General features: G+C 42.4%; 1 protein-coding gene across 5 annotated transcripts in view; it reads right to left on the bottom strand.

The window, feature by feature from the left end:
* Nucleotides 1–17,992, bottom strand: part of KCNH1 (potassium voltage-gated channel subfamily H member 1) — a 378,415-nt gene that overhangs the window by 338,395 nt on the left and 22,028 nt on the right. For 4 of the 5 annotated variants that reach the window (XM_073900230.1, XM_025877844.2, XM_025877845.2 and 1 more), the window contains exons 2-3: nt 11,662–11,785; nt 8,226–8,332 (exon numbers count right to left, since the gene is read on the bottom strand). In XM_073900230.1, coding sequence (XP_073756331.1) covers nt 8,226–8,332; nt 11,662–11,684 — 130 coding nt within the window. In that variant the 5' untranslated portion in view covers nt 11,685–11,785. Of the gene's footprint in view, nt 1–8,225; nt 8,333–11,661; nt 11,786–17,992 lie in introns of those variants that run through there. The other variant, XM_073900233.1, reaches the window with a different exon arrangement.

The following is a 17,992-nucleotide window of genomic DNA, read 5'->3' as shown; positions in this document are numbered from 1 at the left end:
CAAGTAGAAAAATACAGGTAGAAGAATAGACAAGAAATCTTTGAAATTTTTTGAAAGATAAATAATAACAAGGACTATCTCCCACAGTTAACCCTTGAACAAAACACCTTTGAGTGGTGCATGTCCACTTATACACAGGTTTTTTTTTCTTTTTAGAAAGAGAATTTTATTTGGAATGAAAATTCAGAGCCTGTCCCTCTCACTTCCTCCAGGGAACACGGATTTTTTTCAAAAAATACAGTACTGTAAATGTATTTTCTCTTCCTTATGATTTTCCTTGTAACATTTTCTTTTCTCTAGCTTTCTTTAAGAATGCAGTGTATAATACATATAACATCCAAAATATGTGCTAACTATTTATGTTATTGGTAAGGCTTCCAGTCAACAGTAGGCTATGAGTCGTTACGTTTTGGGGGAGTCAAAAGTTATACCTAGACTTTCAGCTGCAAGGGTGGGGGGCTGACACCCTTAACCTTGCCTTATTCAAAGGTCGACTGTCCAATGACTAAGAGCCATTGGCACAGCCCTAAAACAAACAACAATGAAAACAACAATATCATTTATTAAGTGCTTACAGTGGGGTCCAGTCCTGACACATTATGGCTAACTTCTCACAGCAACCCTGTGAGATGGAATTGTGCCTGCATTATCCCCCATTTTAAATATGGGAAACCCCAGTGGGACAGCATTTTAATCAAATTCACATAGCTAATAAGTTACAAAAGGACTCTTAGAAAAGGAGAGGAGAGAAACAAGCTCATGAATGTGTGAGAATCTAGCATCTAAGAAAAGGACATTTCAAATTAGAAGGGGAGAGCTAGATTCTTTTATACATTGTACTGAGACCACTAAATAAGCAATGTGGAAAATAACAAATTCCAAATGGTTTAATGTTTTATTTATTTTTTATTTATTTACTTTTAAGATTTTATTTATTTGACAGAGAAAGACACAGCAAAAGAGGGAACACAAGCAGGGGGAGTGGGAAAGGGAGAAGCAGGCTCCCCGCCGAGCAGGAAGCCCGATGCAGGGCTCGATTCCAGGACCCTGGGATCATGACCTGAGCCGAAGGCATACGCTTAACCCACTGAGCCACCCAGGCACCCCTGGTTTAATGTTTTAAATATCCAAACACAGCTCTAAACATACCAGAAGGAAAAAAATGGAAGAATATTTTCATTATTTAGGTAAAGAGGCAAGCTTCCCAAACATTATATAAAGTTCAGAACTATAAAGAAGAACGCTGCCATGATTTTTTTGACTTTTTTTTTTTAAGATTTTATTTATTTGACAGAGAGAGACACAGGGAGAGAGGGAACACAAGCAGGGGGGGTGGGAGAGGGAGAAGCAGACTTAGCCCGATCAGGGGCTTGATCCCAGGACCCTGGGATCATAACCTGAGCCAAAGGCAGATGCTTAATGACTGAGCCACCCAGGCACCCCTGACTTTATAAATGGTATTTAGAAAGTCTAATTAAAAAGAAAGACATTTCAAATAAAAATATTTTTCAACATAGAATCAATATCCCTTACATATAAATAGCTCCTAGCACTGAATAAGTAGAAGACAATCCTTTAGGAAAATGGGCAAAATATGTTGGTTTTCCTATTAGATTCGTCTCCACAACTAGACTGTAACCTCCTCAAAGGCAGAGTCAGATTCTTATATCTGGATCTCTTTGGCTCAAACTCATAGGCCTACGGTAGGTAATTAGTAAGTATTTGGCTGGCAGCTTTTCCTTGCTGGCTTGGCACAACTGCAGAAGAAGCCTTTTCCTGAGCTTCTTTGATGTAGAAGCTGATCCAGAGGTCCCAAACAGGAGGTTTGGACGCCATGACACAAATTGTGGAGTCAGTCACATGTCGTGGAGTGTTACCCAGAGAGTGTCCTGCTTTCACTCAGAGCTGATACTTCATGATTTTCTTGTTTGAAAAATGGAAAAACTAACTGACTAGCACAAGAATGACCACCTAAATATTTACTGAATGAGTCCAATAATGATGACTGTTACTAATGTATGAAAATTATCTAACCTACTGAGAATGAGTTAAGAAATGATAGAAAACACATAGCACTACTAAAATGCCCAGGTTTATTCATCAGACTGGCCGATAGAAAGAAACCTTTCAAATCATCCCTCCTTCAAGATACATAATAGCATACCACACACTCATTCCAAAGCACACCAGGAAGCCTTCTGCTAATTACTCCCAACACCCCAAAACTGGGACAAACATTAATTCTTATCAAGAGAAGACTCTTTCTATAAAGTTGTCCTTGCAAATACTACTAAAGAATGGGAGAGGGGAAAAGCCAATATATTAAGGTTTATTAAAAAAAATCAATAAGAAAATCACCACAATTAAATAGAAGATATGAGCAAAGAATCTGAACAATTAACATAAAAAGGATAATTTTAAATGGATAGTAAATAGGAAAAAGTACTTCAGTCTCACTAGCATTAAAAATACTCATTAAACAACAAAAAAAGTTTAATTGGAGGTAACTTGATCATTTGAAAGTTCTACTGTTCAGTGCTGGTGCAGTGCAATCAGTCAGATGCTAGAAACCTGCAAGTGAACTTGGGAATGGGTTCAATTCTGAAACACTGGCAAAACATCTCAGGAACCTCAGTTCACGTTCTCGGACTTGGTAATTCTCAACTTCTAGGAAATATTTCAGAATGCCAATAAATATCTTTACATGAAGATACTCCCCTCATAAATATCCAACAGTGGAGGAAGTACTAATGAATTATTTCTAAATTATAGTTATGGGGAATTTTAATGAGGAGGATATTTTTATGATAAAAGATTAAATATATGTACGACTTCAAGTTGCATACACATCAAAATCTCAATTATGTAACATGTGCAAGACAAAACCTAAAAGGAAACCAAAAAGTTTATAGCCTAGTAAAACTGCTCTGAGTCTTTGGGGTGATTGTTTTCCTTCCCATGTTCATGTATTCTCCGTAGTAAAAATGATCCAATTTAGAAATCTGAGAAAAAAATAAAAATTCTTTTAGATGATGACATTTCACATTTTAAAATCTCAACAGGAGTGCCTTTGCCCCATGGGACTCTATACAGCTTCAAAATGCTGAACGTTTCAGTCTATTGAACTAGATGTTTTGAAAGTAGCAGCAAACTCTGCCTCCTCCCTCCCTCCTCCCGCCCACGTCTGTGCAGTCTGCTCCTCAGGGGCATCACCGGCCAGTTGGGCCCCACGCCACTCCCACTTCAGCCCCGAGGCTCTCGCTCTGAACCACATGCTTCTCTTGCACTCATCTGTTTCTTGGTAACTGCCAAGTTCCTTCCAAAGTCACTCAACAAACATTCACCGAGCACCTGTGCCACGCCGGGCTCTGTGCTAGATACTTGGCATGTTTTCCTTCAGTCCAGACAAGGAGCTCCTGACGGGAAACATGATGCTTCCTGCTTCCTGGGCACTGATTGGGGCTCGGCAGACTGAGGGGAGAGCCAGTCAGTAGGCACCACTGACAAAGTCCCCACACTCAGTCCTCCCGGTCCTGGAGGAGACATCCCTGGACATCTCTCCTTCTCAACTGCCTCTGCCCCCTTCCCCCCAGCAGGCCGCAACCTTATCTTGTCACCAGGTCATTCCTAAGTGGGCCCCTGACCTCCAGTCTCCTAGGCCTTGTTCCATCTCCTCACTCTACTGGAGTCATCTTTCTAAAATGTAAATCTGATTATATACTTAACACCCCTCACCCCCACCCTCTTTCCCGAACACTGCTCCTTTTTTTCTTTTTTAAGATTTTATTTATTTTACGAGAGAGCCAGAGAGAGCATGAGCAGGGGTGAGGTGGAGGGGGCGAGAGAAGGACAAGCAGACTCCCCACTGAGCAGGGAGCCTGATGCAGGGCTTGATCCCAGGACCCTGAGGTCATGACCTGAGCCGAAGGCAGAACGCTCAACGGACTGAGTCATCCGGGTGCCCCCCAAACAATGTTAAGACAAATTCTAAACTCTTTAATGTGGCTGCATTACTGGCTCTTCCTAATCTCTCCAGCCTCAATGGTCACGCCTTATCGATTTACATATTTATGTAATTACTCCATGAGTTTGGGGGGAGAATTTGCTATGTGTCAGGTGTGCCGGGTGCAAGGGATCCGGCCATGAAGGAGACACACCCTGTAGACACGAAGTCAGTCTTCACTATAGCTACTTTCTGTCCTTGCTACTCAATGTGACACGTGCACCTGCGGTGCTGCTCACCTGGGGGCAGAAGCTCGGACCCTTCCCCAGACCTACTGAAGAGAATGAGTATTGCAATTTGCAGGTGATCTCCTATGCATGTCAAAGTCTGAGAAGCCCTGCTTTGGGTCTCTTGAAACTTCAGTGCATTTCATCAGCCTGGGCTACTCTTTGCCCTTCCCTTGGCCTAACTCCCACCATCTTCAGTTTCTGCATAAATCTTCTGTCTGGGGGCGCCTGGGTCTGCCTTGGGCTCAGGTCATAGCCCCACATCAGGCTCCCTGCTCGGCGGTAAGCTTGCTTCTCCTTCTCCCACTCCCCCTGCTTGTGTTCCCTCTCTCGCTGTGTCTCTGTCAAATAAATAAATAAAATCTTAAAAAAAAAAAAAAAAAAGATTTCCTGTCTGCCCCTTCTCTGACCTCCTAAGTTAGGGCTCAATGATCCTCTCCAAATGGTGTCTCCAACAAAACACTTACAGCTAGGTACTGTGGGGCGGATGCTGCCTCACCCCTGCTGTAGGGGCAGAGGCTGTGTCTATTTTCCTAACTACATCCCTAGCGTAAGCCTGTGTCTGACATAGAGTAGTCAATAAAAAGCAGTTAAAAAAAAAAAAAAGCATAGAGGTGCCTGGGTGGCTCAGTTGGTTAAGCATCTGCCTTTGGCTCAGGTCATGATCTCGGGGTCCTGGGATCGAGCCCCTGCATGGGCTCCCTGCTCAGGGGGGAGTCTGCTTCTCCCTCTGCCTCTGTCCTTCTCTCCCACATGTGCTCTCGCACTCAAATAAATAAATAAAATCTTTAAAAAAAAAAAGCACAGAATTCAGTATAAATGTAAAAATTCCCAGGCTTAATAAATAATTTAAAGTTCCTAAATTCCTTAGGAAAGGATGGGATTTGGAGGAGTTTGGAGGCAGTGAACAGGTTCCTAAGAAGAAACCAACACTATCTGCATCAATTTCATGCTTCTTGTTTTCCGAGCAGACTTAGCCTTGTATGGAACTCCCACTAGCCTTCTAGACATCTTTGTGTAAATTAGAAAGAGAAGCTCCTCCCTCAACACAGATGTAATGCTAGGTACGGTGCATGGAGGATTCAGCAAGCAAACCGTAAGTTGGTTTCCAATTGCCATCTATGCAGGGAATAACCTCCACAACCATATATGCTGGCGCTGCCTTGTACCCAGAGTCTTGGAAGAATGGCCAGGACACTGGAAACTAGGTCCTGGCTCTGCATGACCTTGAGTAAGGAATTGAACTTCTTATACAATGGGCATAAATAACATCAGCCATGCCAACTTCACGGGGCTTAGAGAATCAACATTTTAAAATAGAGTGGAGTCCTATCTTCAACAGAGTTTATTTTCTCAAGCCAAAGGGTAAGGTAAAAATCACATATGACCACAATTACTCTTAAAAATTCTTTACCACCACCCTGAAAGTAGAGCCCCATGCCTAGGCTGTCATGCCCCCCTGGAGACTGGCATGCATCTCTCAATATGCCTACTGCAACCTCAACGCAGGGAAGAGATGTTCATTCTTTGGCGGGACATTAGTTGAACCAATTGGCTTACATGTGTGGGCCCTGTCTACCTCAAGTACAGAACTTCAGCTATAAGAAGGCATCTTCAGTGCAACGAGACGCTCATCATACAAGACCTTCAGCCCCGGAGGCAGCTGAGGGGACGGTGGCTTCACCTCCTCCATCACACACTGCCTCCGGGGTACATGCTCCCTAAAGGGAATGGCAAGTGAGATCACTGACTCAATTTAAATTAAGTTTCCCCTTCTCTCCCTTGTGTGCCAAACACATATAATTTCAGCAAGTTAAATGCACAGTCTAATGAAGCTTGAAAACTCTGAAGCAAAATATAAATGCAAAGCATTATTTTGTGACACACCTACCCAATTAGTATGCTGTGTCAAGGGGAAACCCACACTGTTCAGTACGCAAAACTCCCAGCGTGGAAAACCTTGAACTTAACTCCATTAGCTCAGGGCACATGGACATAGCATCTCCTCCCCATGAAAAGGCCAGTGTGCTCCTGGTAAGAGCTGGTGCTCTGGGTTGTGCTCCCCATGGTGGAGGACAAGCACAGAGCCATTTACAGTCTTTCACCCTGTTCCTCTCCTGCCAAATAGTGGGGTAGGAACTCAACCTACTGGCTGAAGGAGGGAGACGGAGCAAGGCTCCACGCTAGTATGAAAGCTACAGGACCAACCCTCTTGGATTAGCTGATGTCCCGAGCCAGTCTCTCAGATCAGCTTCAGCACACGGCACCAAGCAAAGGGTGCTCTCAGCTGCCCGCCCCAACACTCCAGACTGAAGACCCAGCTCCTTCCAGATAAAACATGTGCCCTTTGCTTTCCAGAGCAAAATGTATCACTCTGAATGCCACCAAGATAAACACGAAGCCTCATGGGCCATCTGGGACACTCTGGAAATGTGCTATTGAACCTATGACCTACCATCCAATCCTACATATAAAGAACAGAATGCTTTACAGACAAAATGGTTTTTGCTTCTTTTGTTTTTTAAGATTTTATTTATTTATTTGACAGAGAGAGAGAGCAGGAACACATGCAGGGGGACGCTGAAAGACTGAGCCACCCAGGCGCCCCAAAATCATTTTTTAAAACCAAAAACACAGCACTACTGGACATCTCTGCAGCCCCCACTATGGCCATACACCCCACTGTCCCATACTTCCAACATAGCTCACCTCCATTCGATGGGAAACCTCAGGAGAGAAGCGAGTTTTATACCTGTGTATGGCTATTGACCAAAATCCTTCATTAACATGCTTAGTGGAAGTAACTGTAGCCAAAACAAATATAAATGCACAGTCCACTCTGAATTATTAATACCGTCTCTGACAGAAAACTAAGGTCATCAGGAGAAGAAAATTTTATTCAGAAACTCTTTTTTTTTTAATTCCAGTGTAGTAAACATACAAGGTTATATTAGTTTCAGGTGTACAACGAGTGACTCAACAATTCTATACATTACTCAGTGCTCATCAAGACAGGTGTACTCTTAATCCCCTTCCCCTAACAGGGCGTCTACTGGTGTTACCTGCTGTGCTAGGTACTGTGGAGGACAGATTCAAAGATGATCTGGCCAAAGTCACTGTCCCATGGTCTTCCTTTCCCCCAAGAAGGCTTAAAGTCTATAAGTATCATGGGGCGCCTGGGTGGCTCAGTCGTTAAGCATCTGCCTTCGGCTCAGGTCATGATCCCAGGGTCCGGCGATCGAGCCCCACATCGGGCTCCCTGCTCCGCGGGAAGCCTGCTTCTCCCTCTCCCACTCCTCCTGCTTGTGTTCCCTCTCTCGCTGTCTCTCTCTGTGTCAAATAAATAAATAAAATCTTTAAAAAAAAAGTCTATAAGTATCTTCAGCTAGCAGCTCATCATAAGTAAACCAATAGGAAAAACTTTACCTTGGTAGAAAAAAAGATGAAGAAGTTGTTTTGTTTTTTTTTAAGATTTTATTTTTAAGTAATCTCTACACCCAACGTCAGGCTCAAACTTACAACCTCAAGATCAAGAGTCACATGCTCTACCGACTGGGCCAGCCAGGTGCCCGGATATCAGGAAATCTTCATTTGGGGCGCCTGGGTGGCTCAGTCGGTTAAGAATCTGCCTTCGGCTCAGGTCATGATCCCAGGGTCCTGGGATGGAGGCCTGCATCAGGCTCCTTGCTCAGCGGAGAGACTGCTTGTTCCTCTCCCTCTGCCCCCGACTAGTGCTATCTCTCTCTCTCTCAAATAAATAAATAAAATCTTTAAAAAAGAAAAAAAAGTCTTAATTGGTCGGTGACAAGTTCACGTATTCCATAAGGAACAGCGTAACTCAGCAATCCACACCATTTATCCCAACGTACACAATAGCCTCACGTGACCACATTTAGCTAATGCGGGAAAAGAAGAGCCAAGACATCAGAGGAAGAGGACCTCTTTTACTATTCCAAGCACATAAAGGTATGGTTCGCAACGGTCTGAATACTCACTGTTCTTCTTGTACATCAAAATTTCAAAGGAATTCATCTCATAGTTCTCAAATGTTTGCCGCACCTTTTCAATTGTGTCTTTATCGGTCAGCTCCCCATACATAAAACTGCAAATCAACCAAAAAGTTCACGTTAGTTTAATAAATATTGGGTATTGTGCCAGCATATGTTAAACATCTCTCCTATACCTAGCACCGTGCTATGTGGAATGAACACACACAAACACACACAATGAAAACATTCACTCAAAAAAGACTTACTAATTCACCAGCACTCTATCACCACCTCCCATCCAAATCAACAGTATAATAAGGGGAGACACACAGAAAAGAGTGGCTCAGAAAACAGTGTGACCAACACATACAGAGTTACAGAACACAGAATTCAGGCACAGAGCCCTGCGTGGTCAGTGAAGGCTTCCCAGAGGTAAAGGTAAGCACAGACCAGATCATGAAGGAACACACGGCATGGTAAGCCATGTGAAGTAATTTAAACCTTCTCTTGAAAGCAGTGAGGGGAGAGACACTGGAAGGTTTTAAGCAAAAGAGTTCCATAATCAGATTTGCATTTTAGAAGGACAACTCTGGGAAATTTCCCAGGAAAGATGGCAGAGTAAATCTGGACCACAGATTCTTTCCTCTTCTAATTCCCAACCAAATAAACAAAAGAGTAGGAAAAATCACAAAAATTCATCAACCAAAGAACTGCACCAAAGGGTGCAATCTGATGTTCCAAACGTTAAGGCAGAGCTAAGGAAAGAAACAGAAGATTCAGCCACTGTGTGTGCAACTCTGCTTCCTACCCACCCCACCCCATCCCCCAAAAAACCACTGGGTTTAAAAAACTGAAATGATAAAATCCTACAATTCTTACCCATACACCTCCCTACTGCTCACATTGGGAGAAAAGTAGACTAAGGGGGGAAATAAGTAGCATGAAAGAAAATGAGAGAAAACCTCCAGATAGAACTTCCTACTAATTCTGGTTCTCAGCAGAGGCAGGAAAACTGCCAGGACTGTCCATTTTCCTGGGCCCCATTGTGAATATGGTTTGTCCATCTGGGAATAAGATATATCCCCAGCTAGGTGGAGTAAACCACAGCACAGGACACTGACAACATGGGAGAGGAGAAAAGCTATCTCTCAATGGGGCAGGAAAAGCCAGTCCTCGGACAAAGGCTCCCCATGGACCCAGCGAGCATTTCCCCTGTCCACCTCTGGCCTTCATGCGACCAGAACAAGAAGGACACCAACACTCAGCCCCCAAGTCTCGGGTAAGGTGGAAGCAGGGATATGCATTCCTAAACAATACAATCCCCATCTTCCAAAACTGTGCATACTGAATGCAGTCGTTCTTGTGATGACTTGAATCACAGAGTCCTAGAACTGCGGAGCCACAAAGAACCTCAGAGGCTACCACCCGCTCCAAGGCCTTGCTTGGCTTGATACTGGACCAGCCTTGAGCTTACTGCAGGCTTGCGGATGCCCGCACTCTGTAAGGAAAAGTGCCCTCGCTGTTGACTTTATGAGTTCTGTGTCACTTCTGTAACTATGTCCCTTCTCAGTTCTCTGAGACACATGATTATCTATGGTTGCCCTTGTGCTTCTCTCGTGGAGCACTCCGCTTTTCATCTATAAATCAGGAAAACAGATAACTGAGCGTGTTGAGTTAAGATGGCTTGATCAAGACTAAATTGGCCCTGCCTGAGAACAAGAGGACTTCTAGGAGGCAAAAACGTAAGCTCTGTGACCATCTTATTTAGCCAGTTGCCTTTTTAGCTTCCTCCCACTTTCTCTTTCTGAGTTAATTTGCTGGATAAGTGACCTCCATTTAAGTGACACGATGGTTATACAGGCTGGCCATTTCCTTCACAAGGTGAAACAAATCCCTGTAAAATGGAGACTTGAAAGAAGTGAGGGGCCATAATTACACGCAGCTTTCATTAGTCTTATGTTATGTACTTCCTCAAACTGTAATTTACTGGTAGCTGTAAGTTTCCTTAACCTGGATATTAGATTTCAGATACCTGCAATGCAAGAAATAAGCACAAGAGGTTCCTGAGCTATTAGGAATGTAGCCAGCACAAAGGCAGGTTTACTTTATCTTTAGGAAAGGGACACCTTCAGGGAATTAAGTAAGTTTCCTACAACTGTGCATGAAAGAAAAGGTGGCTAAATTTGCAAGTTATCTTATCTGATCTTCTTCAAGGGTCTGGTTAGAGCCAATAAGAAGCAAGAAAGGGAAGGAAAGGTTGCTCAGGTCACACCACAAAGTGAGGCTAACTCTCCTGATTTGTTTTGATTATATATATGCAAATATCGTCATAGAGGCAGATACAGAGACAGACGCTAACGAGGATCACAGCACACCACAAATATAAGAGAATTCTATTGCAAGACTTAAGAGTCACAATTTCTACACCTTTGAGGGAAGTAGGGGAATCTTAAATTTCCCATTTCTCAGCCCCAAACACCTAAAATTTAAGAAAATGGTATTTTCGAAGCACTTAATACTTTTCACCAGAACTAGTCACATGGCTGATTTAAGACCATCCAAGTGCAACTTCTGGAAACCGAAGACGATGCCTGTGTCAGGTTCTTCCACCCTTCAGAGACGACTTTATTTCTTGATTTGGCAGGTCTGGGAAAATGATTCCATTTCGTGCAAACACCAGTGAAGACAGAAGACTCCAAAGAAGGAGTGAGAAGGACTGAGAGCAGCTGAGGGCTGTGCTGAACCAAGACCTTACCACGGCACCGCAGCGGGGCATCTGGCGGGGCCGGGCACAGGCTCTGCTCGGCTCCACACATTGTAGATGCTTTAAAAGAGCATTTCTAGTGCCCTGGCCCAAGGGTACTGCTTGGTGAGGAACCCTGTCAAATGCCCAGGCTGTGTGCACTGTTAGCACCATTTGCCTCTGCCCTTGAGTGAGCCACCAGAGATGTGACAGCATGAATTAGAAGGCAATCAAATCTCAGTACTCTTCTCTTTTTCTGGCAAAAGCCCTATAAACAAGGCCCTTGGTGCCAACATCGTAGGGATTCTTCTCAGTCACATAGTCTCAAAAATTAATTTAATCACCTAAAATTTTATTTCATTTTCATTCCGTTTGATAGAATCATCTAACTTTCATATCACTTTGTCTAACACCTCATAAACTTCTGAGTCCCTATTTTCTAGATAAAACGACTTTCCTGAGTTTCGCTAGGTGCCCCCGTCTCAGCGACTTAAAAGTCCAGTCAGTTTGCAGAGACCGTGTTTGAAGCCTTCTTTGATTCCCTGGTTATAGTGCGTGAACAAGAGATGACATTACCATAAATGTTCCTGAAGAAACACGAAGTGAGAGAAAGGCAATCCCCACACTGAGTAAGCCGTTTTGTTTTTCCAGAAGATACCACGATACACTGTTCCACAGAACCACCCCGACCATAAATACCTGCAGGTACTGCTTTTTTGCATCACTTCCGCCCTGTGATAGCCAGACAGCTTGCAAAATCCGTCATTGCTGTACACGATAGGCCAGTCCACTATCTGGGCATTCCCCAACACAAAATTAGTATCTGTTAAAAAAAAAAAAAAGAAGAAGAAGAAGGAGGAGGAGGAGGAGAAGAAAAGAAAAGAAAAGGGCACAGGAGGCAAGACATTAGTTGAGATTCAATGAGGACATAAATAATGTCAACCAATCCAGGTCTCTTGGCTTCCCTCTAAAACAGTCTCTTGAACAGGAAAGTGGCCCTGTGAGGAATACAACAGAACAGTCCTTTAGAGCTGAATATTCTGAATTCGAATGCTAAGGTTATTGTCCTCCAAGAGGAAGTTAGCAAAGGAACATATTTAACCACCCAACCAATGAATCCTGCAGAAATCCAGTGATTCCCATGAGACATGTTCAAGTCCTAACTCATCTCAGTGAAAGTCCACGGGTACTCTGGAGCAACAGAGAACGCAAAAGGAATTTCTCCTGGGCTCCATCTAGCATCTTAGGCAAATAACACCCAGAACCTAAATATCAGCATTATTTTAGCTTGGCTCTCTCCTTTCCACAGAATACTTAACCCTTCCCCCAGAAAAGAAAAAAAAGAACATGCACACAACCCTTCTTTTGTTGTAAACGGGAGGGGGTTTTGTTTATATATGCATACCGTGCAAAGGGAAATAGTAGTAACATATGAATGTCCTCATTTAATTGGGAGGTTAATTTTGTTCTAGCACAGCATCTACAATTTATTCACAGTATGGGTAACCATCCCTCCTTATCTATGTGGGGAGGAGTAGAGGAACCAAAGGGAGGAGAGATAACTAAATACGATAATCTATTCTTAAAAATGCTTTCATCTATTTAAAAGGAACATAAAACACAACTTCCAGGAAGTTAATCTATACACCTGTTAATTTTATAAATATGCTTTTACTGAAAATCTACAACCAGTCTTTCCCTCCATCTCGTCCATATAATCATGAATACTTCCTGAGTACCAAGCACATTACGAGACCCTAGAGATATCCAGCCTGATGAGATGTGGTCCATGCATTCCAGGAACTTATCAGGACAAAAAGACCTGTGCACAACTAACTGGAACTTATCAGGACAAAAAGACCTGTGCAGAACTAACTAAAGAAACCAGTAATAAAATGATTAACTCTGAGGGAGGTAAAGGGCTATGTCTCAGAGGGGTCACATTTGAACTTGCTCTAATCCGGAAGGATGAGTAAGACTCATTCAAATATTTTGAATGCCTAACATGTAACTACCACATATGATACAATAACACTATTTAGAGAAATGAACATATATTGCCTGCCTCTGGTAAACTCAAGAGGTTGTGGGAGGAAGGGAACATTCCAGGCTGAGGACCAGCATGAGCAAAGGTCTGGCAGCATGGAACCCACAAAGACTGGCATAGACAGACAAAGGGCAGCCAGGAAGATTGGCAAGAGGCGAGCCTGAAGCCCAGACTGGGATGGGCTTGACTGTCAAAGATCTTTGACAGTTCTGTAGAGACAGGATAATCCTTCAGGCATGCCACTAGGATGGCTATAATAAAAAAGACAACAGCAAGTGTTGACGAGGATGTGGAGAGATTGGAACCCCTGTGCACCACTGATGGGAATGTAAAACGGTGCATTCAATTTGACAGTTTGGCAGTTCTTCAAAAGTTAGGCATAAAGTTACCATATGACTCAGCAATTCTATTACTAAATACGGGCTCAAGAGAAATGGCAACATATGTCTACACAAAAACCTGTACATGAGTGTTCATAGCAACAGTATTCATAATAGCCAAAACGTGGAAACAATCCAAAATATCCATAAACTGAGGAACAGATAGACAAAACATGGTATCTATTTGGCAACAAAAAGAAACAAAATACTGATAGATATTGCAACATGGATGAACCTTAAAAATATTATGCTAAGTGAAAGAGGCCAGACACAAAAAGTCACCTATTTTTGGTTCCATTTATGTGAAATGTCCAAGAAGCAGCAAATCCATAGAACACAGAAAGTAGATTCATCGTTGCCAGGAGCTGGAGGGGAGGGGTGGGAAGATGGAGTGACTGCCAATGGGTATGGAGTTTCTTTTTTGGGGTAATGAAAATGTTCTGGAATGTGATAGTCGTGATGGATACGTAACTCTGTAAATACACTAAACAACTGTCCATTTAAGAAGTATGAAATTTATGGTATGTGAATTACATCTCAATAAAGATGTTATTTAAAAAGGGGGGGATAACCCTTCATGTTGGTCTTCTCTTCCTGAGTTATTCTTGAACAGAACAACTAAGCCCTAAAAGAAGTACAAAAATCACTAAATCAGAGGCGGCTGGGTGGCTCAGTCAGTTAAGCATGTGACTCTTGACTTCCGCTCAGGTCATGCTCTCAGGGTGGTGAGATCGAGCCCTGTGTGGGGTTCAGCATGGAGCCTGCTTAAGATTCTCTCTCTCTCCCTCTCTCTCCCTCCACACCCCCCCACACACACACGTGGCGCTCACTCTCTTTAAAAAAAAAGAAAGAAACAAATTCACTAAATCACTCTTAAATGTATATGAAGTCCAATAAGTTTAACTTTCTTGTTGACTCCTAAAAGTATAAGTAATTTCCCTCAAAGACCTCAAATAGTTGGAAAAAATTGAGTGAGCTCTCTCATGACTAATGCCCCACTAACGTTATGTGCTAAGAGGGAATAATAGCCAGTTACAGATAATGATTTGATTCCATGTGTTTATTTTCTCTCCTATACTAGGCACCTTTGAAATAAAAGTAAATGAATTAAAAAGGTAAAAACCCACACAAAAATTAAGAGTAAAAAAGAACGGGAAAAATGACAATGGAAGAAGCAGAAATAATATAGGAAACAAAAAAATAACTTTAAAAAAATTCCCAATTAGTATCCTCAGAGAGATTCAAGAGTTATTACAACCATAAACTAGAACAGGATGCTATGAAAAAGAGAGAGCGAGAACAATTAAGACCCCCTGTAAATTAAAAGTGAGTAATTAAAAATTCAGCATAAATATTAGAAGGTAAAGTCTCATAGAGAGTAGTGCAGAGACAAAAATATTTTTTTAAAGATTTTATTTATTTATTCATGAGGGACAGAGGGAGAGAGAGAGAGAGAGAGAGGCAGAGGGAGAAGCATGCTCCCTGGGGGAGCCCGATGTGGGACTCGATCCCAGGACTCTGGGACCACAACCTGAGCCGAAGGCAGACGCTTAACCATCTGAGCCACCCAGGCACCCAAGACGGAAATATTTCTTAAAATAAGACATAGAGCATCAATCCAAGAGAACAACATGCATCCTAACAGGAACAAGAGAAAGAACAACTTGAGAAAAAGCCAGAGACATTTTTTAAAAACTAAAACAATCAAATGTGAGGGTAGAATAAAGATACTCAGATGTGCAAATACCTAGGAAAGTTATTTCTCACATATTCTTTTTTTTTAAGCTTTATTTATTTATTTTAGAGAGCACATGACTGGCAGGAGGGGGACAGGGGAGAGAGACTCCTCAAGCAGACTCCCCACTGAGCACAAAGCCCGACACAGGGCTCAATCCCAGGACCCTGATATCATGACCTGAGCCGAAATCAAGAGTCAGATGCTTAACCGACTGAGCCAGCCAGGCACTCTTCCCACATATTCTTTCTTGGGAACTTACTTGGGGATGTTTATCAGCAAAGTGAGGAATAAGGAAAGAAGATAACATGAGAACCAGGGGGGGTAAAGTGGCTCCAAATATAGAAAGTGGGAAGGAAGCTAACAGAAAGCATTCAGCACATAATGGTTCAGAGAACAGAAGTTCCAGAAGAGAGTTATCTAGGGATAAAGGAGGTCAGTACCTGATGATATTCCTGATCATCTGAAACAACATAAAAAGTTAATATAGGGGGCACCTGGGTGGCTCTAGTCAGTTAAGCATCTGCCTTGGGCTCAGGTCATGATCCCAGGGCCCTTGGGATGGAGCCCAGGATCTGGCTCCCTGCTCAGCCAGGAGCCTGCTTCTCCCGCTCCCGCTGCCCCTCCCCCCTGGCTCGTGCTCTCACTCTCTCATTCTCTCTAATAAATAAATAAAATCTTAAAAAAATAAGTCAATATAAGTACCTAATTTGGGGGTGGGGGGTGGGCAGGAAAAAAAAGTAGAAGAATCAAAACAAAAGCTGTACAAGAAGGGAAACCAAATCACACCATGTCTCATCACTGTCACAACAGTGTAAACACCTTATTAATTTCCAATTTTTAAAGCCAACATACAGAAAAGCATGAAATATTTAACTATAAGTATCTGAATATAATCTTATCAATTTCAACACCATAAAAATACAGATGATAAGTTTAGAGAGGAAAGTGAGAACAATCATGGGATGGTGTCTAGGGCTGATATAATAAAAAAGAAAGGTTTAAATATTTTAAAGCTGCAAAGATAACCAATAAGGGAGTAATATAATTATATTAGGAGAAAGGGGTTGAAAGTTAATAAAGTGAGATAAAAATTCAGCTAACTTAGCAGAAGTCAACAGCTAATAGCTAAAATTGATAAATCCAGAAATAGTTGTACTGCATATTATTTAGAGACACGGAAGAAACTATAAGAAGAAACAGCTAAAATTAGAACATGTGACCTCTGATGAGCAGGATGGGCAAAGGGACAAGGCACAGGATGGTTGTTTTTCTTTATAAGCTCTTCAGTTTGATTTTTTTTAACCAAGAACATATATTACTTTGATAAAAATAAGTATATTCTTAATTTTTAATGAATTTAATCAGAAAAAATTAACTTATTGATTAAATGTTTTTTGTTAAAAAATGAGAACAGGATGCATTTCAAGCTCCAGCTATCACTGCAGTTTCCCGTAAACATATTCTGGTCATCCTTTGAAGGTGCTCACCCTTCCTCAAGCATTCCCATTGTCGCTGCTGTGCAGATTACAGTCTTATCTGGGAAAAAGCAAGTCTCATTCCAGAATTTAAATTTCAAAAATAGTTACCTCTCAGTGTTAACCCAAGCAAGAAGTTATAGTTGCCAGGGAGCAAGATTCCCTTGCCACTATGTGATATCCAAGGATGTGGAGTGAAGGGAGGAAAGAATTCTAGTCCCAGTCACAAAGCCATTTGCCCCCAACAGGAAGGAAATTCTTCCCCCTTCCCCTGCCCCATCCCTTGCACACATGTGTGTATCCTATTATGGTTGGCTGGGAAGGGGGCATATTCTAGATTCTCTTCAATTCCTAAGCTACAAATAACTGACCTGCAAAGTACCTTCCAAAATACAATCTGTTTATAAATTGTGGGTTACCCATACAAATACCATAACACTACATATATCATCAGAAACTAAGCGATTCTTGGGGCACCTGGGTGGCTCAGTGGTTAAGGTTCTGCCTTGGGCTCAGGTCATGATCCCAGGGTCCTGGGATCGAGCCCTGCATCAGGCTCCCTGCTCAGTGGGAGGCCTGCTTCTCCCTCTCCCACTCCCCCTGCTTGTGTTCGCTCTCTCACTGTGTGTCTCTCTGTCAAGTAAATAAATAAAATCTTTAAAAAAATATATAAAAAAAAGAAAAGAACTAAGCAATTCCACATAAGCAATATTCCAGATCTTAATAAGAATGTATACCATTTATCAATATTTACTCTGTGCGGGCGCCTGGGTGGCTCAGTTGGTTAAGCAACTGCCTTCGGCTCAGGTCATGATCCTGGAGTCCCGGGATCGAGTCCCACATCGGGCTCCCTGCTCAGCGGGGAGTCTGCTTCTCCCTCTGACCCTCTTCCCTCTCGGGCTCTCTATCTCTCATTCTCTCTCTCTCTCAAATAAATAAATAAAATCTTTAAAAAAAATATTTACTCTGTGCTGGCTCTGTACTAAGACTTTATCATATATTAAGGGGAGGGGTTTTTTTTATTTTTTATTGTTATGTTAATCACCATATATTACATCATTAGTTTTTGATGTAGTGTTCCATGATTCATTGTTTGTGCATAACACCCAGTGCTCCACGCAGAACGTGCCCCCTTGAATACCCATCACCAGGCTAACCCATCCCCCCACCCTCCTCCCCTCTAGAACCCTCAGTTTGTTTTTCAGAGTCCATCACCTCTCATGGCTCGTCTCCCCCTCTGACTTACTCCCCTTCATTCTTCCTCTCCTGCTAACTTCTTCTTTTTCTTTTTTCTTAACATATGTTGCGTTGTTTCAAAAGTACAGATCTGTGATTCAACAGTCTTGCACAATTCACAGCGCTCCCCATAGCACATACCCTCCCCAATGTC

The sequence above is a fragment of the Callorhinus ursinus genome, unplaced genomic scaffold (assembly GCF_003265705.2).
Source record: "Callorhinus ursinus isolate GAN/ISIS: 27379988/994484 unplaced genomic scaffold, GSC_fseal_2.0 scaffold13, whole genome shotgun sequence".
Classification (NCBI taxonomy): Eukaryota; Metazoa; Chordata; class Mammalia; order Carnivora; family Otariidae; genus Callorhinus; species Callorhinus ursinus.
This window is presented reverse-complemented; position numbering and strand designations above follow the sequence as displayed.